Source organism: Ammospiza caudacuta, chromosome 7 (genome assembly GCF_027887145.1).
Source record: "Ammospiza caudacuta isolate bAmmCau1 chromosome 7, bAmmCau1.pri, whole genome shotgun sequence".
Lineage (NCBI taxonomy): Eukaryota > Metazoa > Chordata > Aves > Passeriformes > Passerellidae > Ammospiza > Ammospiza caudacuta.
In genome coordinates this window covers 9633521-9658916 of record NC_080599.1, presented here as the reverse complement: position 1 = coordinate 9658916, position 25396 = coordinate 9633521, and the positions used below count along the sequence as shown (strand labels likewise).

The window sequence follows — 25396 nt, the reverse complement described above, 5'->3', positions numbered from 1 at the left end:
AGTTATGGCGGGTGGTGTATAACACATTACTTCAGCAGGTCTCTGAGAGAAAGGCAGCAGAAAGGGCGACAGAAGCTCATAAGAGGAATATAGGGTATGGTCGTGAGGATGATCCCCTGGCACCTTCTGTAACTAAGATACTTATGCCTAAGGGTCCTCAGCAAAGTGGTGTGGAGGATTTTCCTATAGGCACAGTGGAACCGTCTGCACCCTTTCTGTCAGAGGGGGAGGGCAAGTCGGATGGTGGAAGTAAGAACAAACCAGCTTTGCCTCCGCCGCTTGCCCCGAGTGAGCCAGCTCCGGTTACAGCTCCAGCGGGGGGGCCACTTCCCCCACGCGAGCCGGCTCCAGTGGGGGGGCCGCTTCCCCCACGCGAGCCAGCCTCTGCTCCACTGCCTTCCCCGTGCGAAAACTCGGTGTCTGCACCGAAGCGCCAGCAGCATAGCACCCTTAAAGAGTCAGATCCCATCCCAGGAGCACACCGTGATCCATGCGGGGAGATGGCTAAACAGAGGACGGAAGCTTGGGCTGCTTTGGCGAAAGAAGTAATGCAAATGGGGGATGGTGAGGCGGTGGAAATAGCTTCTAGTCTTGCATGTCCAGTCACATACACACCACAGTATGATGCACAGGGGAACCTTACGCATAATATAGCGGAATATACTCCCTTAGATTGGAAGCTGCTAACTCAGCTACGTTCTACGGTTAGTCAGTTTGGAGTAAAAAGTGAACCTGTTAGGCAAATGCTAGATTATCTTTTTAATACTCAGGTTTTATGCCCTAATGATTTAAGAGGAATAGTTTGGTTGATATTCACTCAGCATCAGCAGTTATTGTTTAATGCACATTGGCAAGCTCTGGTTAATGAGTCGGTTGCTGTACAACGAGCCCAGGGAGACCCATTGCATGGAGTAACAGTAGAGGAGCTGATGGGCTTAGGGGCATCTTTGCGTACAGAGGCACAGATGATATCGGGAGCAGATAAACTTAGAGAGTCTATGCGGTTAGTGCGTGCTGCAATAGATATGGTTAAAGAGCCAGGAGGGTTACCGGCTTATATGGGTATTAAACAGGGTAGAGAAGAATCATTTGGAAATTTTATCGATAGAACAGCTACTGCTATAGATCGGGCTGGTGTTGCAGGGCGCTATTGAAGCAGTGTGCTTTGCAAAATAGCAATCCAGCAACACAAAGAGTGTTAGCTACTTTAGGGGCAAATTGGACTATTGAGGAAGCATTAGAGCGAATGGCATTAATGCCAACAGCTTCACAGGCATTTATAGCAGAAGCCTTAAAGGAATTAGGATTAGGGTTACAAAAGCAAGCAGAGTCTACTCAGAGTCAGGTGTTAGCTGCTCTTGCTCCTCTCCGAAGCGGCTCACTGGCATTCACACAAGGAGTTTCAAGACCATTCATCAAGTGTTACCGATGAGGCAATGAGGGACAGATACAAGTTGCCGCCGTGACATCAGAGACACCAGCTGCTGCCGTAACATCGCTGCTACCTCCTGTCTGCAACCCGCAACAGCAGGGAGCCTCGGTTTAGACTTATCAGCAGCAGTACATGTCACGCTAATGACGAACCGGCCTGAGAGGATACCAACTGGAGTAAAAGGTCCTCTTATATTAAATGGACAAACATGTGGAGCAATATTACTAGGACGTTCCTCCAAAACCATGTTGGGATTATTTGTTTTGACTGGTGTTATTGATGCAGACTATACAGGAGAAATACAAATCATGGTTTACACCCTTTATCCTCAGATTAAAATAACAAAAGGACAACGCATCGCACAATTGGTGTGGCTATCACAAATGACATCGGGAATACAATCATTTACTGGGCAAACACGGGATGAAAAAGGTTTTGGCTCTACTGGTGTTACACTTTTGACTGTGGATTTACAAAATAGACCAAAGCAAAATGTTGAAATTACCTATGGGCATCAAAGCATAACCCTTTATGGATTATTAGATACAGGAGCAGATACCAGCATCATTTCTCCAGAAGCGTGGCCACAACATTGGCCTCTATTTCCATCATCAAACACAAGCATGTTTGGCTAAGGTTTTGTATGTGATTAATCATTTATGTATTTTGGGGAAGACAATACCCCTCCAGCAATTAAACATCATCCGAGGTCAGGTCAGGAAAATACTAAGGAAACAGAGGTCTGGGTTAAGTATAAGAACCCGAGTACAGGATTATGGGAAAAACCTGCAAAAGTATTATATTGGGGTCGGGGGTATCTTTGTATTTCCTCACCTACAGGGCCCTTGTGGGTGCCTGCTAAGTGGACTAAACCTGTTTTTGATGCAGCCTCTAGTGGACCACCTCACAGAGGAGGACAAGGAGCGACTGGGGAAGAAACTGCTTCTAGTCCTACGACTGCTACTGTTACAATTGAAGGCGTACTCGGAAGTGGTGGACAGAGAACTGACACATCACTATCGGACAGCCCAGGAGTTGATTGGTTTTATTGACTCATTATCAACTTTTCGCTTAACAAATCCAGCGAAAGAACATTGCCTTGACTGTCACGATCCACATTGTGCTGCCTGGATAGCTCTACGTTGTGGGGGTTGTGAAAGAACTTTTTGGATAGAACAATCATTATTATGGGATTTGTGGTGTCACACTTTTAAGCACGAGCACAAGTGGGGTAAAAGCTTGCAAGATGAATTGAGGAAACAAACAGGGCAAAATGCATATATAGCTTTAAATCTTTATGAGTCTCCTGAACAGAAAATTCTTGCTTATTATCGATGGGAGGTACAATGTATTGTGAATAGAATTAAGGTTCAAAGTAAATTACATATAGTTTCTATAAGGTGTAGGAAATTAGTGCCTTTAACACAGCATTCAATTGTAGGACCCTTCAAGGGGAATCCTAATAGAGCATTAGATTGCTGCATTGACAAGTTGCAAAAATTGAGTTTGCAAGTGGCAGGACCAGTAAAATTAGGAGCAGCAAGATTGAAGACAGGTAAGAAAAAGAAGGCAAGAAAGAGAACGACCTTATCTAAATAAGGATATCAGTGATTGCTAATTAATTTTCTATGATTAGGACAATTTTACAGTTGTGGGACCCTCGGGAGGATATAGTTGTTGAAGAAGATAATGAACAAGAACTAGGATTACGAAATAAGATACGCCTCGTATTAAAGAAAGAGCTTGAACTATCAGCCTCATATAGTAAAAAAGCTGAAGAGGCTTTGCAATCACCACCATTGAATTGATTGCATTGGGTTGAAGAAACAGACTTTTATACTGGTCCTTACTTACATTCACTTCCTTGTTATGTTTGTAAAAGGGATGTTGATAAGTGCTATGCATGGATAGCTTTGCATTGTGCAGATTGTAATCAGGTTTATTGGTATTCACAGAGGTCAATAGACTATTTATGGTGTGCACCTTTTTTTGGAAAGTGGATTCGAAATTTTATCTGGGTTAGAGCTCTTGAACAAAGTACTGGCCTGCCAGGACGGACAGGATTACAGCTTTTTGAGAGTGCAGAACAAGTGGTTATAGCATATCTTAGGTGGAAGTTGCAGGAAATACTTAGAATATTTGAAATTAATAAAGCCTCACGCATCATAGTAGCTCACTGTAAAGCTGATTTGCCTTCAAACTTACCTCATGCTATACCTGTAAGCAAGGATGCTGATTTGGAATTAGATCAGTGTATTCAAAAATTGACTCAACCTTACAATAGACAATCTAGCAAACCAGGGAAAAGACTACGAAGAAAGGAAAAACAAAGCAAGCAGAAAGAAAAATGAGGTTTGTTCTTGGTATACTGCTCAATGCTGTAGCAAGTGAAGCAGTAGGAATAACACACTTTAGTCAACCAAGAGAAAATTTATGGGTGACACTTGCTAATCAAACTAACCAATCATCACTTTGTCTTAGTCTTGGAGGAGTCACTAACCCATTTCGAACATGCCTGGTGGGACTTCCGGTGTGGTCTCCTGGAGAATTTTGCAGTTTGATAAACAATCAAACCTTATGTATGTCTAACATGTCAAACATCACATTGCCAGTACAAGGGTATACTGCAGGTCAGAGTGATGGCTATCGTCAATGCTTACTAATCCAATCACTTAACACCTCTTTGCATTCTCCTCCTGAGGAATGGATTTTTTTGGAAGTACAAACGCCAGTATGTCTAACACTACAGCTGGCGGATGGTTTTGCTTCAAACTTTTGGGCTGCTCAGAATTTAAACCAACCTAAAGAAACATGGGCCACCCTAGATTCATCCCTGAATGTGAGTGAATTCTCTCCACAGCATTACAGTCAATGTAACGGCACAAATATCACAGCACCAATGAAATTACCCACAGGAATATTCTTGATTTGTGGAGACAGGGTGTGGAATGGTATACCAGCTAAACCACAGGGTGGACCCTGTTTTTTGGGAAAATTGTCACTGTTTCACCCTAATGTGTCCTTGCTAATGCATCTGAGTCAAATTTCAAACAGGAAAAAACGTAGCATACATGACTTAGACTGCAGCAAGATAGGAGATCCACAGTTTTGGGGCACATTCAAACAGGTGGTGGTTTCAACTATCTTGCCAGGAGGATCTGCCAATAAAGCCATGAATTTAGCAAAACAGTTAGGATGCTGGGCCAAGGATGAGCTGAACAAGACATCACAAATTCTAGACATGCTAACCGCAGATTTGCAAAGTATTAACCATGCTGTTTTGCAAAATAGAGCTGCTGTAGATTTTTTGCTCTTAGCACAAGGGCATGGATGTGAAGAGTTTGAGGGAATGTGTTGCATGAATCTGTCTGATCATTCGGTGTCCATTCACACTAAGATAAAAGAATTACAATAGGGACTTCACAAACTTAAGGAAGAAGATGGTTTAGGAATTGACGAATGGCTTAAAGGCTTAGGACTTGGACCGTGGCTGAGGAACCTTGTGATCTATGCTATAGGACTTCTGGGTGTAATCTTACTGTTTTTGCTTATTTTGCCTTGTATCTTTAACTGTATTCAAAACATGGTCAGTCATACAATAGCAAAAACATGGGAAACTAATCTCCTTGCACAAGAAGAAAACGGGGGAAATGTGGAGAGTATTATTAATAATTGGTTAGCTGAGAAAGGCCATACTGACATAATGCCGCTGGTTAAGCTGAAGGAGGAAAGTCAGCAGTCAGCAAGCTGAAAGGAAAGGTCAGCAGTGACCTTGCTGCAACATGAGGAAAGGGAGTAGAGATTATTCCTGAATATATCCTGAGAATATGTAGAAAGTATCAAAAGTAGAACCATAGGAATGCAGAAGTAGGCGTAGGTGCTGATATGTAACTGACCAATCCTGAGCTCAACTTTTGCAATATGTATGAAGCTCATTATTAACTGTATTTAACCCGCCGTACTGATCAATAAAATTGGGCCTGTGATGATCTAATTGATGTCCTGGTCTCCTTCCGTCGACAGAAGAGGGGAGAGGAGGGGCCCCACAACCCCCCTCTCCCAGCAGATGTTCACAAGGACAGGAGGAAAGAAGCTGAAGATACAGTTGCTAAAAATGAGCAGAAAGGAAGCAAAATCTGGTTGGATCCCAGAAAATGCTCATTATAAGGGATTTATCGCCTTGATATGTAGATGCAGTGATATGTTTGTCTTGGCTTACATTGTACTGGCTTGGTGCGCATGTGTAACCCAAAGGTGAATTAAAGGACAATGAAGAAGACTGAAGGGCCTTCATCAGTGACGACCCCCAAAGACTTGTGCAACCACCAAACCAAGTGGCGGCGCATGCGTGATAAAGGTGGTAATGAAGGCAGAGATAGAGATATGACGAACCGAAAATAGGAGGAGATGGCATTGACACATGGCATATAAGGGGTGATTTTCACTTGGCAAGCTTGTACGTGATGTGGCAAGGGTCCCAAAACCCTGCCCTCCGTACTCCGCGGTTATCTTTTGCTTATGCGCTATTATTGGAACCAAATTACCCCATATTTTAATAAAATTATATTGTATCCAATTTTATTTTTTTTTATTTTAACTATTCAATTAAAGTTGCTACTACTGTTAATATTGTTTGGTGTTTTTACGATGGGATAATTGGGCTAACAAAACATTGTGAAGTTGTTTTTATTGCCAGAAGCTTTTTTACAGCTAGTTCATGAGCCATGTTGACTTATGGGGTATTGTTTTAAAGATTAATTCTTTAAAGGTAAAATTTTTTTTTATATAATTTTAATTTTTTTTTATCTCTGGGAATAGAAATATCCTCTTGGCGGTACTGGATTACATTTTAATTTCTGTATGAACTTCTGATGAAATTACAGTTATTTTAACATTTGTTTATTTCAGTATGGAGGTTTTTGTATTATATTAATTTCAATTTTTTTTATATCTTAATTGTTTTATGTGTTATAATGAAAAAGATTTTTTTCCTTATAGTTTATAAGAGGATTTTAGTTGTAAGATTAAGGTATTTTTTCTTTGGTTTTTTTTTTGGGGGGAGTTCATTTCTCCTCTATTGACTTTCATGATTTTATGTTGCTTTTTGAAATGCTTGTTTTATCTTTTCCTTTTACTTGAGAGAGGATTGAAGTATAGAAAGGGTTAACACCTGACCTGCCAGTAACTTCTGGTGGAAATTGTGGTTGGGTTGTGTTAGAATTGGTTTTACTGATAGTTTTGGGGGTTTTTTGTGTTTAATTTTAGTTGTTGGGTTATTTTTTACAGGTTGTAGGTTGTAGGGGTTTGTGTTTTAGTTGTTTTGGGGGGAGGGGACTTGGTAGTAAGATTTTAATAGCTGTGCCTGGCTTTGTTCTGGTCGGGGTTTTGTAGCCTCTTTTGTTTTCCTGTTTGGTAGTTGTTGGGGTTTGGTTTGGTTAGAGTGGAGCTGATGGGGAGCGGGGCAGCCTGGGGAGGAGGGAAGGGGCTCAGCCCATGGCAGGGTTGCTTGGTTTGGTTTGGTTTGGTTTGGTTTGGTTTGGTTTGGTTGAAATGGAGGCTGGGGCTCGCTGCTTCTTTGTTGACTGGAAAAGAAAGAGGAGGTTCCAGGGCTTTTTCATCTTTAACATTTGTGTTTCACAGAGGTGTGTTCAGTATCTTAGTGGTTTAATAGATTGTCAGTTACACAAAAAGTTTTGTATTACTTTTTAAAATTCTTCTCATGTCAAACGATGACAGACAGTCAACAAAAAACACTTCTCAAAGTGCTGACTTGGCCCTCACAACCTTCAACCTCACAAACTCTAAGTCTGTTCAATTTATTGTTAATCAAAATTTGCAGGAGCACAAAAACTGAAGAAAAAGACATAGAAAGCAAGAAAGACAAAAAAGATACAGAGAAGCACACACAGCTACCAACTCCTGGATTCCAGCAGTATTCACATGGAAATTCCAAGAGGAGGCAGGGTCAAGATGTGTGCTTGCCTTGTGGTTGTTTTGCCTTTTCAGACTGGCCAGTTGTTCATTCCCCACACTACAACATAAACATTCTCCACAGGTACTAAAGCTTTATTAAAACTGAGTATATGACCCTTGTGTCGACAAAAATTCTTCCCTTTTGGGGAGGTCATCTTTACCCTTCCTCCCTTACCTTGGAAGGAGCCTTTAGCAAATCATATGTACTCATTTTGCGAACGGTGATTGCTTTGCATTTCAGCATGATAATCCTTGCCTGATTTAATATGTTGCTATCTTATGCTGCATGCTGAACAACATGTTTGATTTGCTTTCTCTTTGCCTTGCTTTCCTTTTTCAAGGGCCAAGACCAGAGGGTGGTCTGATCTCACAGTCTCTTTGCCATTCCGGGTGATTTCTTAAAACAAAAAGACATTTCAGCATACAAAAAACTCTATCCCATTTATCCTCCTATTTTAAAACAGTACTAACAGCAATGAAGTATTATAAATTTTTTTATTTTCTGATCTGCTCCTACTGGCAGCCTTCTCCCAGTGAGCCCCTCCCAAAAGGGGCTAATTTAGGAACCTCTTTGCTCTGGTCAGTTCTCATTATTTATTTATCCTTGCCCTATCTCGCTTCTACTCAAACCTTTTTACAGACCTTCACAGTAGTTTCTCAACTTTCCTCCTATACACACAGCTCCAGGTGTTGCCCGATTGATAAATGACACAAAACTCAGATAAGTTTTGTGGGTGCTTTATTAAGGGCCCAGGGAACTGGGGGACTCATGTCCCAAAATCCGAGCCCCCAAATTCACGTATGGGTGCTTCCCTCTTATACATGCGATTCATAACAAAGTCTCCAAGAAACAGTTTTCCCGTTCCCCTTGCCTAGTCTCTAAGAAACCGTTCCCCGTTCCCCTTGCCTGGTCACAGACCCCTTGTGATACATTCCTTGGTTCACAAACAAGATCATTAATCCTCTGCTTATCTTATTCTAAGAGCATTGTATGCTGCCTTCAGACAGGTTAGCATTCTTACTTTCCTGCACCAGTTTAATTATTTATTAAATCCCTAAGACTACCTGCTAGGTTACACACACAAAACTCAACACACTTTTCAACGGCTACAAAACTACTTTTTAACAGACATGTTCACACACAACTCACTATAATTAAATATTTTGCTAAATTTCATTTCTTTCCAACATTTCCCCCCTTTTGAGCATCCTTCAGTCCTGCTGCAAGGATGCTCAATCAACAGTATTGATAGTAACATCTTTATAATGAGGTGGGGAGTGTTCTTCAATCTGCCGAATGAGGTGGGGAGTGTTCTTCATTCTGCCGCCCGCGGGTCATCGCCTTCAGCAACCGGAGAGATCGCCTCTTTTCCTTTTCGATCACACCTAAGAGGCATCTATATACAATCCATATAGTCACTAAAAATACTAAAAACATTAGTACATACTGTATAGCAGACGTAATCCAGCCAGACAGGTGAAGCCCCAAAGAATCAAATACTGCTCCTATCCAATTATGCTGTGCTTCCTTTTCAATTTCCTTGGTTTTTGTTTCACTTCTGTCAGCTGAGAAATATCTTTCTCAACTTCAAGTGTAATATTTGGAATATGTACACAGCAATGATCTATTCTCCTACTCAGGTAACTACAAACTCCATGTTCCTTTAACAGTAGCAAATCCAATGCCATTCTGTTTTGTAGGGTCATTCTTGATGTAGCTTGCAATTGCAAATTTAGATCTTTAAATCCCTTCTTAGTAGCTGCTGCCAACCTTTCTGTCTGTCCTAACAAATTGTTGAGCATTTCCCTGTTTCGATATGTCGCTACCGGAGGGAATAATGACTCTAATATCCATCCAAATTGCACTCCTGAGCCAGGTTCATGCCACTGCTCCTCTAGGGATTCTTCCCTCTTTCTGAGTCCTTTCCTTTGGATCAATCTATTCTGTTTCCAGTATGGACACAATGTGGGAACCCCTAGGGTGATTTGTGTTACTGATCCATCTAGAGGTAAATGTGTGGTCCACTGTCCGTGTCCCAACACCCAGACTAAATTTCCAGGGCTATGCACAGTAGTATATCTGCAATCTATAGGTCCATCCATGGACTCTCTGCTAACCGTGTGATCATACCCCCTACACTCTCATCCCCACTTTAATGCCATTTTCACCGGTACCAATACGATTTGGTCTTCCGGTGTATCACATGTAAAAACCTCAGTACAATTCCAATCCTCTTTCTGCGGTCTGAACTCTTGGGAAGATGTAGACGTGACAAGGGCCCTATAATGTGACTGATACTTTACTCCCGACCATTGGATGCACCATTGTACTTCCCCAAGGTAATTATAGTGTTCCAAAACACTAGGTCCCCATAATGTCTTCCAACTATTCCAGGTGTCAAAATTCTGTGTGACATTCTGACAACTCATCTCATTTCGTTGGGATTTCGTTCTTATTCGTACTGTATTGCATGGCTCATCTATTGGGGTTGCAATTAAACACCTCCTGGTATTTTGAATCCAACCATAATGATTGGATTTCTTTTCACATTCCTCTCTAGTCATAGCCCGAATGGTCATACACAAATCCCTCCATACATCTACTGGTTTGGGAACTGACTGGCAGGACCATGAAACATTCTTGAATGTTTCAGGCATTTTGGTTACCGGTATTATTCCCCAGGGAATTGGTTCACCTGCAGCCTGTGGTAATGGCAGGCAAGCTGTTATTTTAGTCACATTCTGCATGATCCCAAAATCTCTGATTAATCCTACCACTAAGTTTTCCTGCTCAGTATTTCGTTCTATTGTATCAATAACCTCCCGTCTACGCCTTCTACCGTGTCTCTGTAAGGATAACATCATTCTGTCATGCCTCCACCATGCATTTCCTATTCTAGGATTAGTGACATTCGACCTCCCACAACCTTTGCCTTCCTTCCCCCACCAACTGGTCCCGTCCTCTATTCTGTCCCAGGTCAGTTCCCTATTTTGCTTCCACCATTTGACCCAAAGGTTCCTTTGATATCTTGATCTTACTAGGAAGGAACAATTTATTCTGAGAGGTGGCCCATCCCACATGTCCACTGCCATTGATACTGGATTAACCTTTATGTTTTCAGCACAATCCCCTGTCCATGGCAAAACCCTCATACTCACTCTTTTGTAATGAAAACTATCCCGTATTTTGACCAAACATGTATATTCTCCTGTATCGTTTGTGGTTACCTTGGTAAGATTCAGTACCGTGTTTCCTTGTTGTTTATCCTGATCCCAACTGACTCCTATCTTGCCTCGGCTTCTTTCAGCCCCCCGTTGCCATATTGCAATAACTTCACCGGCCTCAACTTTCTGGCTGTCAAATATAACACAAGTTAATTGAACATCCATCCCTTCCATGACTGTAACCTTTGTTTCTTCAACCTGTAGTAGAGTAGACCCTTGAACGGGTACTAGTCTCATGATCACTAGCAGTAATATAATTAAGAAGGCAGCTTTGCGCGGAAGATCATCCGGGTTGGAGACACTATCTGGGTTTCCCATGGGAACGGTGCCTTCTTTACCCTGGTGTAATGGATCCAAGCATCCATCCTCTGGACCTTCACCGCCGTGTAGGTTGTCATCATCACCTGGTGGGGTCCGCTCCATGATTCCCGTAGCGGATCCGTGATCCACTTCTTGACGTACACCTGGTCCCCAGGCTGGATGTCGTGGACAGAATTCTCCAGCATGAGCGGTCTATTCCCCTGTAACGTATTTCTTAAAGAATTCAAGATCTTATTAAGTGACATAACATACTCTGCAATCGCCTGGTCCCCACTCACATGTACCTCCCCTTTTAATACAGTTGCATGATATGGTTTGCCATATAGTATCTCATATGGACTTACGCCTACCTTTTCCCTTGGTTTAATTCGAATCCTGAGTAGGGCCAAAGGCAAAGCTTGAAGCCAGTGCAGTTTAGCTTCCTGGCAAATCTTTTTGATTTGTCCTTTCAGGGTTTGATTCATCCTTTCCACCTGCCCACTAGACTGAGGTCTCCAGGGGGTATGCAAATTCCAGGTTATATCTAACATTCGTGCTAATTCCTGCACTACCCCGGCTATAAAATGCGGACCCCTATCTGATGACAATCCTAAAGGTACTCCAAATCTTGGTATTATTTCTTTTAACAAGGTTTTTACCACCTCTTTAGCCTGATTAGTTCTACATGGAAAAGCTTCCGGCCACCCTGAGAACGTACATACGTACACTAACAAGTATCTGTATCCCTGTGCACTAGGCAATTCAGAAAAATCAACTTGCCAGTAATCTCCTGGTTGTGGCCCGACTTGCAACTTTCCCATTTGTATTTGTCTCCTAACTACTGGATTATTTTTCAAACATACCGGGCACATTGCATTAACTCTTTTTGCCATTGTTAACATCTGATTAGAGATTATCTCATTCTTCAAAAATTTTACCAATACTTCTGCCCCCCAATGACATTTATTATGTTCTGATTCCAAAATAAATTTCATTATGCGGGTAGGTACCACTATTTGTCCCATTGGTGGAACGTACCACCCAAGTTGATTCCTCTGTGCCTCTAGCAAGTTTATTAGTTTTCCATCTTCTATTGAATATTTGGGCTCCTGATTCAGGTATGGGGTAGCCGGATTTGTTCTTACTGGTACCAATGCCATTTGAGTCCATACTTCCCGTGCCACTTGCCGTGCTGTAACATCAGCAAATCGATTTCCTCTGTAAACGTCTCCTTCCGCAGTCTGATGTCCTCTAACATGCATTACTGCAACTGCTTTGGGACTGTGTACTGCATCCAGTAGCTGTAGCACTTCTTCCCGGTGCTTGATGTTGGTTCCCTGTGAATTCAAAAGCCCCCTTTCCTTCCATAACGCTCCATGTACATGAACCACACCAAAGGCATATTTAGAATCTGTCCAGATATTAACCCTTTTGTCCTTGCTCAAATACAGGGCTCTGGTGAGTCCAATCACCTCTGCCTTCTGGGCCAAAGTTCCAGGTAACAAAGCCTTTGCCTCTATTACCTGATCCAATGTTACCACTGCATACCCGGCATAGCGAGTCCCATTCTCGACAAAACTGGATCCATCAGTGTATAGTTCCCATTCAGGTTCTTCCAATGGTTCATCCTTTAGGTCGGGTCTGCTGGCATATACTTGTTCAATTACCTCTACGCAATCGTGCACCAGTCCCCCAGCTTCCTGGTCACTGCGTAAAAACTCTGCTGGATTAACATGATTAGTAGTCCTTATTTCAATATCATCCTGTTCTCTCAGGATGGCCTGGTATTGCAATATTCGACTGGATGATAGCCAGTGACCCTCCTTTTGCTCCAAAACGGCCATGACCATATGGTGAACAAACACTTTCATTTTTGCCCCCAAAGTCAATTTCCAGGCCTCTTGAATAAGAATTATTGTTGCCGCCACGGCTCGTAAACATGAGGGCCACCCGGAACTTACCGAATCCAGTTGTTTAGAGAAGTATCCCACTGGCCTCTTCCAGGATCCCACCTTCTCACCCCCAATGCCAGTTTTTGCCTCTCATTCATGTACAACTGGAATTCCTTGGTCAGGTCAGGGAGTCCTAGGGCTGGGGCCTCCTTTAGTGCCTGCTTCAATTCCTGGAAGGCCTTCTTTTGCTGTGTCGTCCACTCCAACCGATGCTGCTTCAAGGCCTCATATAGTGGCTTGGCTAGGAGACCGAAATTCATGATCCACAGTCGACACCATCCCACCATTCCTAGAAAAGATCTCAATTCCTGATGGTTACGAGGCAAAGGAATAGCACATATTGCCTCTATTCGGTTTACTCCCAAACGTCTCTGCCCTTGTGTGATCTCACAACCGAGGTAAATAACGCTATTTTTGACCAATTGAGCTTTTTCCTTAGAAACCCGATACCCTGCTTGGCCAAGCATGTTGAGTAATTTAATTGTTAATTCCACGCACATTTCCCTTTCCTTAGTAGCCAGAAAAATGTCATCCACGTACTGCAGGACTACATACAAGGATGGGGATATTGTTACCTGGGTTATCTTCCATTCCTCCAGCTCCTTGGCCAGTTGGTTTCCAAATATAGTAGGGGAGCATTTAAATCCCTGTGGGAGTCTCGTCCACATAAGCTGCTTCTTTCTCCCAAAATCAGGACTCTCCCACTCGAAGGCAAAATATTTCCTACTCTCTATTGCCAGTGGGATGCAGAAGAAGGCATCTTTAAGGTCAATCACTGAGAACCATTTAAACTCCTCCAATACAGATGTTAACAAAGTATAAGGATTAGCAACAACTGGGTGTATGTCTTTCACTATTTCATTAATAGCCCTTAAGTCCTGTACCAAACGGTACTTACCATTAGGTTTCTTTACCAAAAAATTGGAGTATTATACTCCGATTCACATTCCTGTAATATTCCTTGAGCCAAAAATTGTTTAATTAACGGGGCTACTCCCCTCCTTGCCTCAAGCTTCAAGGGGTATTGCTTTATCCTCACTGGTCGGGCCCCTTCCTTTAGTTCCACCTTTACTGGCTGTGCAGCTTTAGATTTTCCGGGGACTCCTGACTCCCATACCCAGGGTACTACAGCCTGCTCAATTTCTTCTGGAATAGGAGAGGCATCCACTTCCTTGATCACAAAAATGCCTGCTATTTGTTCCTCAGGTATTTCCAATTTCACCCTTCCCCTTCAAATATTATTTTCACATTAAGTCGGGACAACAGGTCTCTGCCAAGAACGGGTGTGGGGCAGTTTGGCATATACAAAAATTGGTGATCTAATTCCTTCCCCCCAAACCTAAGATTTAAAGGTTGTAAAAATGGTTGTTCCTCTAGCTTCCCTGTTGCCCCCACCACCTGTACCGTTGTGTCACTCAAAGGTCCCAATCGTCTATTGAGTACAGAATAAGTAGCTCCAGTGTCTACCATAAATTCTTGATCCTTTCCATCTATTTCTAAAACTACCCTTAAATCCTTTTCTAGTCAGCTTTGATTCTGATAGTTTCCCAAAACTAGTGCTTGAGCGACTTCTGCTGGTCCTCCCGTGAATCCTCCCACAGGGGCATTTCCCATTGGGGCTGTCCTTAATCCCATGTTTCCCATGCCCATACCTCCTCTAACCGGGCATTCATTTTTCCAGTGTCCCAATTGTCGGCAAAACGCACACTGGTTTGGATCCAACCTCCCCATGTTAGGTGCAAACCCAAATCCTCCCCGACCTCTTGGCAACCCCCTCTGTCCGTGATTAGCTCCTCCCCGACCTCGACCCCTAATGGGTCTTCCTCCTGCCCCTGTCTGTTGCATTACAGCCAGAATACTAGCTTGTTGTCTTTTTGCAGTTTCTTTTTCCCTGTTGTTGTATACCTTCCACGCTACCTCCAGCATTTTATCCAAACTTCTAGTATCCTCTCCTTCCAGCTTTTGTAACTTTTTCCTAATATCCTCTTGTGATTGCCCCATAAACAACAATGCCAATTGAAGTTTTCCTGATTGATCCTCTACATCTAAATTAGTAAACATCCGAGCCATGTGTTTTAATCGTTCTAAAAAGGCAGACGGCGACTCATTCTTGTCCTGCTTGACCGAATACAACTTAGACCAGTTCATAGTCTTAGGTATTCCTGTCCTAATTCCTTCCACCAACAATTCCTGATATCGTGATATCATTTTACAGCCCTTATTCCTCCCGTAGAGTTTGGGTCCCACTTAGGTTCCTCACTTGGTACCAATTCATCAACTGTCTCATTTAGTTGTCTCAACCGAATTTCCTCATGAGCCTTTTCTCTAGCGGCTCTAATAACCATTTCCTTTTCCGTGGAATCCATTATAGTATCTAATAATACCTGTAAATCATTCCAGTCCGGATTCTGAGTCTTTATTACCATTTTAACCACCCTTGCCACCCTTTCAGGATCCTCCCGATAACTCCCCGCTGATTGCTTCCATATTACCAAATCCCCGGGGGAGAAAGGCACCTTTATAAGTATCCTTTCTCCCTGTGGTCCCACAGCTTCCCTCAACGGCGCAATTAAATGTGGCCCCTTCTGCCCCTTCCTCCCCTTGCCAGTCCGCCCTGCTAACGGAGTTCTTTTAACACTCTCATTCTTTTCACCATCACCACCATCACTATCACTCTCACTAGATCCCGTTTTTATAGCTATATCCGCAGGGGGAGCAGGGGGCACATTAGGAGCAACTGGAACCCTTGGAGGTGCTATACAATAAGACAAATCTTCCTCGATTGAAGGATACAAATTACGCTCCTTTCTTTCTTTACATCCCACACACTCCCTTTCATCATTCACTTCTAAAACCAAAATACCACATTCCTTTTGCCATTCCTCTTTCCAATATAAAACGAAAAACAAATCCAAATATGGTATTTCATCCCATTTCTCATTCCTCCTTAAAAATTGCATCAAAGATTCCATTATCCCCAATTCCAGTGTACCATTCATCGGCCATCCCGCTTCCCCAATCTCATATTCAGGCCACCAATGATTACAATAATCTATCATTTTACTTTTATCCAATTCTTGATAATACCCCTCACTTTTCCACCGTTTCAATCTACAACCTAATGGTGTATTTCCAGGTATTTTACCATTGGCTTGCACTAAGGTTTTAAAAGTTTTAAAAGACATCATATTACAACCTTTAATTCCACTATTAATCCAAATAAACCAATATACCTTAAACCAATATACCTTCTCGCCGTCCTTCCCTAAAACAAACAGGGGGCGAGTTCCGGTCCTGCGTTCTTAGACGTCTTATGGCCGGAGCCTAGGCTTTTTTACCAACCACCAAATCCAAATCCAATTATCACCTTTTTCCAATATAAAGCACCTTCGGGCTTACCTTGGCAGTTGTCCAACAGGCGTGGGGTGTCGGTCACGACCGATTACTCCCCGACAAGTGCTCGGTGCCGGCTTGGAGTGGATCGGGACGCGAACCGCCCTAGCAGCCCTTGGAGTCCTGCCGCGGTCGCCAGAAAACTGTTGCCCGATTGATAAATGACACAAAACTCGGATAAGTTTTGTGGGTGCTTTATTAAGGGCCCGGGGAACTGGGGGACTCACGTCCCAAAGTCCAAGCCCCCAAATTCACGTATTGGTGCTTCCCTCTTATACATGCGATTCACAACAAAGTCTCCAAGAAACAGTTTCCTGTTCCCCTTGCCTAGTCTCTAAGGAACTGTCCTCTGTTCCCCTTGCCTGGTCACAGACCCCTTGTGATACATTCCTTGGTTCACAAACAAGGTCATTAATCCTCTGCTTATCTTATTCTAAGAGCATTGTATGCTGCCTCTAGACAGGTTAGCATTCTTACCTTCTTGCACTAGTTTAATTATTTATTAAATCTCTAAGACTACCTGCTAGGTAACACACAAAACCCAACACACTTTCAACGGCTACAAAACTACTTTTTAACAAACCAGTTCACACACTACTCACTATAATTAAATATTTTGCTAAATTTCATTTCTTTTCCAACATGGCTGGCTGTGTAACATCATACAGCAGGCTGTGACATCACAGAACAGTTTCTGACATGACATTGTGGCTTTCTGACATCACAGAGTCTTTTGTGACATCACAGTGCAACTGCGTAACATTCCAGGCTGACATCCCAGAGTTGGCTCTGTGACATCACAAAGGTGCTGTGTGCTGTGCTAGAATGGGCTGTGACATCACAGGTGTCTGTGTGACATCGCAAAAAAGCTGTGTGACATCACTGGGAGCTCTGTGACATCACAGGAGATGTGTGACATCACAGGTGGCTGTGTGATATCACGGGGGCTCTGTGACGTCACAGGATGCTGCGTGACATCACAGATGGCTGTGTGAGGTCACTGGGGAGGTCACTCTGCCCCGTCCCCCCTCACAGTTCCCCCCAGAGCAGTCCAACCCTGCTCGTGCACAGCGGGGTCCCCTGTCCCCCCGGGTCCCCCCGCCCCCGGCCCCGCAGCCTCCCCCAGAGGATGTTCCACGAGATCGACCCCAGAGCCTGACACGGGGACGGGGGGCCGGGGCCCTGGGGGTGGCACAGGGGGACAGGGAACCCCCGGTAGCATCCCCATGTCCCCCAGGGCCAGAGCCTGGGCCAGGGCTCTTTCACCCTGTTACGAACGAGGCCTTGAGAGCGCTGAAAAAATCCCCAGCAAGGGAGCAGCAAAAACCAAATTTAATATTAAGGGACAGCAGCACAAAGTTCCTTGGCAAGACTCACTCTGCTCCTGAGGGGACATTTCAGGCACACCAAGGAAACAAAGCAACAACAAAACCAAAATAAACTTAGGCAATCAAACCAGAAATGAGCTGAGAACTGTCCCTGTGTATGTGTATGACACAAGCACAGTGAGGGCAAGGATAAAAGGAATACAGCCTAAAACTTAATAGGCCTCACACTTAACAGGACTTGACTTACACCTTAAATGTAACCCATACCTTAAACATCAAAGTTTAGCAAAGCAACAGCACTTAACAGTATTTAACTTTACTTATAACCTATGACTTAGCAATTTAACAGAAGAATAACATTTAACAATATTTAACTTAGCTAATAACTTAAATTAAATGTTACAATTTTGCAAAATAACAACTCTTAGGAGAATTGAACTTAGCTTAGACCTCATGACTTAACCTTACAGCTATCTGGATATCTGACTGACTCAGCTATCCAAGGCACTCCAACCCCTCAGAGAGCAGCATTTCTGTCACATTTCCCCAGCACAGGCACTCCTGTGTGCACACAGACACAAAGAGTCAGTGCAAGGCACCTGTGAGCAATTCCCATGAGGGCAGGAAATGCTCACTGTGGATCCTTTGGCATCTCCCCAGTGCGTGAAGGGTTGAGCCTGGAGGAGTGGGGGTATCGGCCCAGGCTCCATCGTTGTTGGGGATCCCCGAGTGCAGCAAACGGGAGAGTTCCCGGCTGGGAGAGGCCCCACTCAGAGGGAGTCGCTGGCCCAGGAGAGCTCCAAGGGCTCCTTTTGGAGCGCTGTTTGTAGGTCCCCAAGAGAGGGGCTTCAGTTCCAGCAATGCTTCATCCTGGCCGCACTTGGCATCAACAGCTTTCTTTGGCAGTGTGAGAACAGGGATGTTGTGCCACTGAGGGAACAAAAACAGTTCCCAGGGCTGCTCCTACAGAAACCAGGAGCTGGTTGGGCAGCAGTGTCTGGAGCAGACAGTGTTTGTGATGAGCTGCAGAGGAGCTGAACCCATGGGCTGTTGGCCAAGGCCGAGCCCCAAGGAGCATTTCTCAGCTGGCAGGGTGGCCTGAGAAGGGGAAGGGGGAATGCAGCAGCACAGGGCCCATGGAACCAAGGGATCATTTGACACTGTGGGGCCCTGTGAGATCAAGGGACCATTGTGACACTGTGGGGGCCTGTGAGACCAAGGGACCATTGTGACACTGTGGGGCCTCATGGAATCATGGAGAGCACTGTGACATTGCTGGGTCTAATGGAACCAAGGGGCCGTACTGACGCTGTGTGTCTCCATGGAATGTAGGGATCATTGTGATACTGAAAGACCCCATCAAACCAAGGGTCCATTGTGACACCGTGGGACCGCATGGAACTGTGAAGACCATTGTGACACTTTGGGGTGTGATGGAACCAAGGGGCCATTGTGACACTGCAAGACTCCATGGAGCCAAAGGTCACTTGTGACATTGCAAGGCCTCATGGAACAATGAGACACCATTAAGAGACTTTACAGCTTCATGGATCCAAGGGGCCATTGTAACCCTGAGGGGCACCATGGCACCAAAGAGACCATTACTACACTCATGGGATCATGGAGACCATTGTGACACTATGAAGCCCCATGGAATAAGCAAGGGATTGTGATACTGTGAGGCCTCATGGAACGAAAGGAGACCATTGTGAACATTGGGGTCCACACAGAACCAAGAGGACCATTGTGATACTGTGGGGCCTCGCAAAACCAAGAGGCATTTGTGACACTGCAGGGCTGCATGGAACCAAAGGGCCGTTGTGACATAGCAGAGCCTGATGTCATCAATGGTTCATTGTGACACTATGGAGCCAAAGGAGACCATTGTGACACTGCAAACCCCCAGGGTCCAAAGGTCCATTGTGACATTGCAGGGGTCACAGAACAGAGGAGTCACGTGACATTGTGGGGCCTGTGGAACCATGGAGACCACTGTGACACTGCAAGGCCTCATGGAATCATTTGAGACCACTGTGACACTTTGGGGCCCTCTGGAACATAGGAGCTATTTAGACACTCTGGGACCCCACTGAACCAAGGGTCCATTGTGACACTGTGGGTCCCCATAAAACCAAGGGAACACAGAACAGGCCTGGCTGGTTTGGCCTCCCATGGACTGCCTGACTGGTCCAGCTTACCTTGGCATGTTAAGGGTCTCTTCTCATCTGCTCCTGAAACACTGGGGCTCCATGCTTTCCCTCCTATGGAAAAGAACTGTTGTTCTTTCCAGGTGCCCATGACAAGAACTGGGACTTCATCTCCAACCTTCCCTATTGTGACAGACTGGAGGAGATTGTTGACTGGAAACATTTTGTGTGTGGGAATGGAAGGGGCAGGTCCAGCCTTGCCCTGCCCTGTGACCCCAACACTGCCCTGCCCTGGAACCCCAATCCCCCCAGAGCCTCTATTCCAGCCCAGCAGTGTCTGCCAGTCCCTGGCACAGTACAGGCAATGCTCCACAGCCACCTCTGCAGCCCCCAACCCAGCTCCTGAGGGAACAAATGAGCCCAAGTCCCACCTGGGGGAAGGGCCCAGGAAGACCAAGGGGTATTGAAGGCCGACCACAAGGCAAGCACACATCTTGACCCTACTGCCTCTTGCAATTTCCATTAGAACACAGCTGGACTCCAGAGTTCAGTAGCTGTGTGTGTGTGCTTCTCTAATTTTTTTTTTTTTTGTTTCTTTCTCTCTTTCTGTGTCTTCTTCTAATTCCCTCCTCTTGCAAAATTTGATTAACATTACATTAAACAGGCTTAGACTTTGTGAAGTTGAATGGGCCAGGTTAATGCAAAATGTGTTTTTGATTGATTGAATGCTATATTAAACTAATTGCCAAGTTCCTCTAATTTTCTAAAGTTGCCAGTAAAGTGTGTTTTGTTGTTTTGAGCTCCTGAGATTCTCTTGACAGTATTTCTCCAGTGTGTCCAATTCAGAGAACACAAACATCTGTAATTCCTTTTAAATGTCTCCTTGAGAGAGTTGTTTGGGGAATGGGAGTCAGGGCTTGTGTGTCCTGCTGGGCACAGCCCAGGCAGGGCTTTCCCAGCCACATTCCACACTCCATTTCCCAGCTGGAGCCGCTGGTGCCTCTGAGTTGTGCTGCCCCAGCCCCAGGGACACTCCCCTTGTCTGCCCATTCCCCCACGGTCTCTGGGCAGGGATGGCCTCAGTGGGGGCTGCTGACATCCTCAGCAACTTGGAGGCTGCTGCTGAATTTTCCTGCTCCAGAGGCTTGTTCAGCCTTCAGCTCTTCAGTGCAGGAATTCAGTGCCCCAGGGCTCATTAAGATCCAGAACATCTTAACAAGCCAAGCCTCTAGGAATAATTTGATTTGAGTCTTCAAATGCTGTGTGGTTAGTAAAATAGATTTGAGTAGTGTATTCAAAGGTAATAAATATTATTTAAAATGACAGTGAGAAAAGATTTTTTCAGGTCCTGTAAAGAGTTTTTATTCTAATAAATTCATATCTGCAGTTTCCAATTGACACTGAATTGAAGAACGTCTTCATGCAGTTTGAATAGATACGAAAATCAAGACACTTTATGGCTGACAATCATTCAGACCCCTTCCCTACACCCACCCCACCATTTCCCCCATCCAAGACCTGGCACTCACAGCAGCCTTGTGCAAATCTGAGCTCCCTCCAGCCCAGGCTGCACCTGCAGCTTTCAGCTCCTTGGCTGCAGCATTCACCTGATTTCCTTGGAGAAGGAGCTGCCCGAGACACAGAGGGATGTTCATTACTTGTCAGCCAACAAAGCCAAGGGAAAGCAAAGCTCCATCAAATGCAAAAGTCATTCCTCTGCTGGATATTCAGTCCACTTTCCACAGCAGGCAGTCTTAGAGCAACGGAAAACACCTTCTGTGCCCAGCACAGATCCCAAGGTCCCTCCAAACCCTCCCTGCCACGATTCTGCCCAGATTTGCTCTTTGCACACATGAGTCACACTCTGAAGTGAAGAGCTCCCTCTATGCTCAGGGGGAGGAAAAGAGAGAAAGTGGATGAAGAGCTCTCCTGTGCAGAGCCAAGGTCCAAGTGCAGCCCCTGCAGTGGGAACCACAACTCATCAGGTTTGTGTCCTTTGGGCTCAGGGACTGGTCACACTCAGAGGCACAGAAAGGTTTCTTGCCAACAAACACAAGTTGAATATTTGAACAGTTTAGCAACAATCACAGCTCTTTCCTCAGCTCTCTGTCATGTCCCAGCAGAATCTGACAATTCCACCATGCCCAAGGGAATTCTGTACAGGAACAGTTTTAGACAAAGACATAAGGTAATTCTGTGATAGATAAAAACACAATTAAGATTACATTTATTATATATTTATTTGAACTTCAGAAATATTGGGCAACTTCTTCCAACTCAAAGAATGAAGGCAGTCAGTTGAGAGGCACTTGAATGACCAGAGAGCATGTAGAGGAAGAAATCAGAAAGCAGTAGAAGTACATAGATCCACCTGCTGTAAAGGAAGAGATGTCCTTAGATATGGCCATTTCAACAGAAGAGCTGAAAACACCTGAAGGAAAATGGAGAGGAAGTAATAAACAGAATATTGGTGACACCAGTAGAAGGCAAGACCAGTATTTCTCCTCCTGCCATCTGTACACCTCCAGGAAATTCCTGTTCCTGATGGGAAAACAGTTCCATTTCTTAACAGTACTCAAATGACCCAGATAATAAAGATGTGCTTGTATATTATGAAACTAGCAGGTATTAAAACCTATGCCCCTTTCCAGGCAGACATCAGTTGTGTGCCCATGAACAGGCAGTGCCACTTGTGCCCTGATGTGCCCAGCTGGGATTGGATCTCTCCGAGAGCACCTGAGGGAGAGCACAGCACCTTGCAAGCTGCAGGTCCCTGACAGCCCCGCAGGGCTCCTGTCCCATCAACATCTGCTCTGCTCCAGTCTGAAACAGGGCCCATCATGGTGCTGGGATCATCAGAGAGCTGAGGTGTGTGCTGGAATTCAATGCCCTCCCCAACCCGCAGCAGACCTGCATTTCCCTCCTGCAGCCTTGGTCTCCAGCCCAGCCATGGAGGCTCTTTGGGCTCTGGAGTGTTGTTGCAGCCCCCAAGGGCAGCTGAGCTCTGCCTTTGGCACAGTCAGGCCTGGCCAGCGCAGGCCATGCTCAGCAATTGTTTGTGTGTGCCTGGCCTTGCTGTCAGCCCCGGCAGCGGCTGCGTGGCCCCTTTGTGGCCCTGTGCTGGCCCAGCCATGGTGGCCCAGCCCCTGTGCAGGCCCAGCCCAGGCCAGGAGCATTGCGGCTGGGAACGGCCCCTGTGCCGTGGTGCCCACAGCAGCCTTGGGGCTCTGTGCCCCATGGCCTCCCTGCTGGGCAGCCTCTGCCAGCTCCTGCAGAGCCTGTGGCACCTATGGGGCTGCACAGAAAGCCCTGCCCCGGGCTCTGCCGGCCTCTGGGCCAGCAGAGAGGCAGCCACAGCTGGCCGTGGCCGGGAACAGGCCCTGAGCTCTGCAGGAGGATGGAGCTGGGCCACAGCCAAACTCAGCTCAGGACAAAGCTGGGCTCAGCAGCCAGGGCTGCCAACACATGGGCACAGAGGCTGGCACTGACAAATGTCCTGGGCCCCCTCCCTGCTCTGTCCATACCACCAAGGGCACAGAGCAGCCTCCTCTCTGGGCCACTTGCCTGTTTGCAATGCCTTGCACAGGTGCTGGCCCTGCCCCACAAGGCCTGGCATGAGTCCTGCCCCTGCACACTCAGCCAGGCTGAGATGGACACTGATGGTTTCTGGGACAGGCTCTCAGAGCCCAGCCCAGCTCTCTGCAAACTCTGCCAGCTGCCCTGAGCTCTGGGCAGCACCAAGGGCCTCTCCCCAGCCCAGCCCAGCTGCCTCTGGCCCCACAGCTCTGCTCAGGCCAGGCTGCTCTGGGCACTGCCCCACAGCCTCAGCCCCCGGCAAGGGCACAGCAGCAGCTGCAGCTGCCACAGGACTCAGCCCCAGCCATGGGGGAAGGTGCTGGGCCAAGGCCAAAGGAGGCTCCCTGGCTGCCCTGCTCCCCTCTGCCTGAGGTGCTGAGAGCTCTTCAGCCCCTGCTGCCATCCCATCTGCCCAGGGCAGCACAAGAGCCCCGGCCTTGGGGCCCTCAAGAGCTGCTCCTGCTCCAGGTCCAGGGCCCATGTCAAAGCTGGGGCAGGCACAAAGCTGTGCCCATTTCTGTTCATTGCTGCTCTGATGGGGATGGATCCTCAGCTACTTGGAGGTTGCTGATGAATTTTATTACTCCACAGACCTCTCCTTTCTTGAGCTCTTCAGTACAGAAATTCAGAGAGAAAAATTCATAAATATTTGTTCAAAATGCCTGAACGAGGAAAGCCCCATGGAATAAGTCAAGTTTTCAATTTATCTGTGGTTAATTAGGCAGATTTCAGAAGTATATTCTTAGTGAATACACTATATTGATAAAAATGCAGAGAGAACAGTTTTGTCCTGTTAATTTTCCTGTTTATAGATTGATATCATCTATGTCCAATTGGTATTGACCCGCAGCACCTTCTAATGCAGTCTGAATATGAAAATCAAGCCGCCCCATGGCTGACAATCAATAACACTATGTACCCACCCCTCTCCACCATTTTCCTCATACAACCCCTGGCACGCCTATGGATCAGGAATGGTGTGGCCAGCAGGAGCAGGGCAGGGATTCTTCCCCTGTGCTCAGCACTGGTTGGGCAACACTCTGAGTGCTGTGTCAAGTTCTGGGCCCCCCAATTTAGGAAGGACATGGAGGGGCTGGAGCGTGTCTAGAGAAGTGCAACAAGGCTGGGGAGGGGTCTGGAAAACAAGTCCTGTGAGGAGTGGCAGAGGGAGCTGGGGTTGTTTATCCCAGAGAAGAGGAGGCTCGGGAGAGACAAGGCAATGTCAGGGCACAGGTTGGACTTGATGATCCCCAAGGTTTTTTCCAGCCTTGCTGATTCTGGGATTCTCTGAAACCACCCTTGGAGCTGTTGCAGGAGGAGCCCTGGGCCTCCTCTTCAGAAGCTCCAGCAGCCCAGGTCCCTCAGCTTCTCCTGCCAGCCCCAAAGCCCATCCTGTCAGTCCTGCAGAGCCTCTGCAGCTCCTCCTCACTGCCCAGAACAGGGAGCCCCAGAGCCAGACACAGCAGCCCAGATGTGCCCCCCTGGCCTGGGGTGCCTCTGGCAAGGGAGCAGCACCAGGCACTGCAGGAGCCTGCAGACAATTCCTGCAGCACTTGTAGGATGATCCTGCTGCCCACGGGACGTTCCCATGGGGCCAAGTCAGGAACTGCAATGGGGAGTGGGGCCAGAGAGGAAAGGGACAACAGGGATGGGCTGTTTGCAGGGGAGGGAGCAGGGATGGGCAATAGGAAGAAATCTGGATCAGGGAATAGTAAAGAAAGCAAAGGTGAAGCAAAGGAAATGCTCAGGGCAGTTTGGGGATGGCTGCCAGGCAGCCCTGGCTCTGAGCAACAGCATCTGCAGTGGCACAGGAAAATCCCAGCTGATGGGAAAAAAATTTCTGGCTGATTGCAGAGGCCAGGACAAAGCTGAGTGGTTTCCCTGGTGTCCCCCAGCCCTTGCTGGCTCCAGGGGCTGATGGCATTTGTGCTCCCTCAGGTTCATGTCCCCACACCAACAGCATGGGGGTGCTCCCGCTGCTCTGTGCAATGCAAACAGGGGCTCCTGAGCCAGTGCTGCCTTGTCTGTGCCTGCAAGGATGGGGCACCTGTGTGAGCTGGGGGAGAGGGC

General features: G+C 46.0%; 1 protein-coding gene across 1 annotated transcript in view; it reads right to left on the bottom strand.

Annotated features, from left to right (window-relative positions):
* Window positions 1-303: 303 nt before the first annotated feature.
* The window catches only part of LOC131559632 (uncharacterized), a 49076-nt gene continuing 23983 nt past the window's right edge, over window positions 304-25396 (bottom strand). Inside the window, 9 exon segments of the mRNA XM_058808049.1 lie at window positions 304-420; window positions 956-1014; window positions 1427-1512; window positions 1585-1718; window positions 10969-11164; window positions 12892-13798; window positions 13801-14112; window positions 14115-14402; window positions 15488-15580. Of these exon segments, the coding sequence (XP_058664032.1) occupies window positions 304-420; window positions 956-1014; window positions 1427-1512; window positions 1585-1718; window positions 10969-11164; window positions 12892-13798; window positions 13801-14112; window positions 14115-14402; window positions 15488-15580 (2192 nt within the window).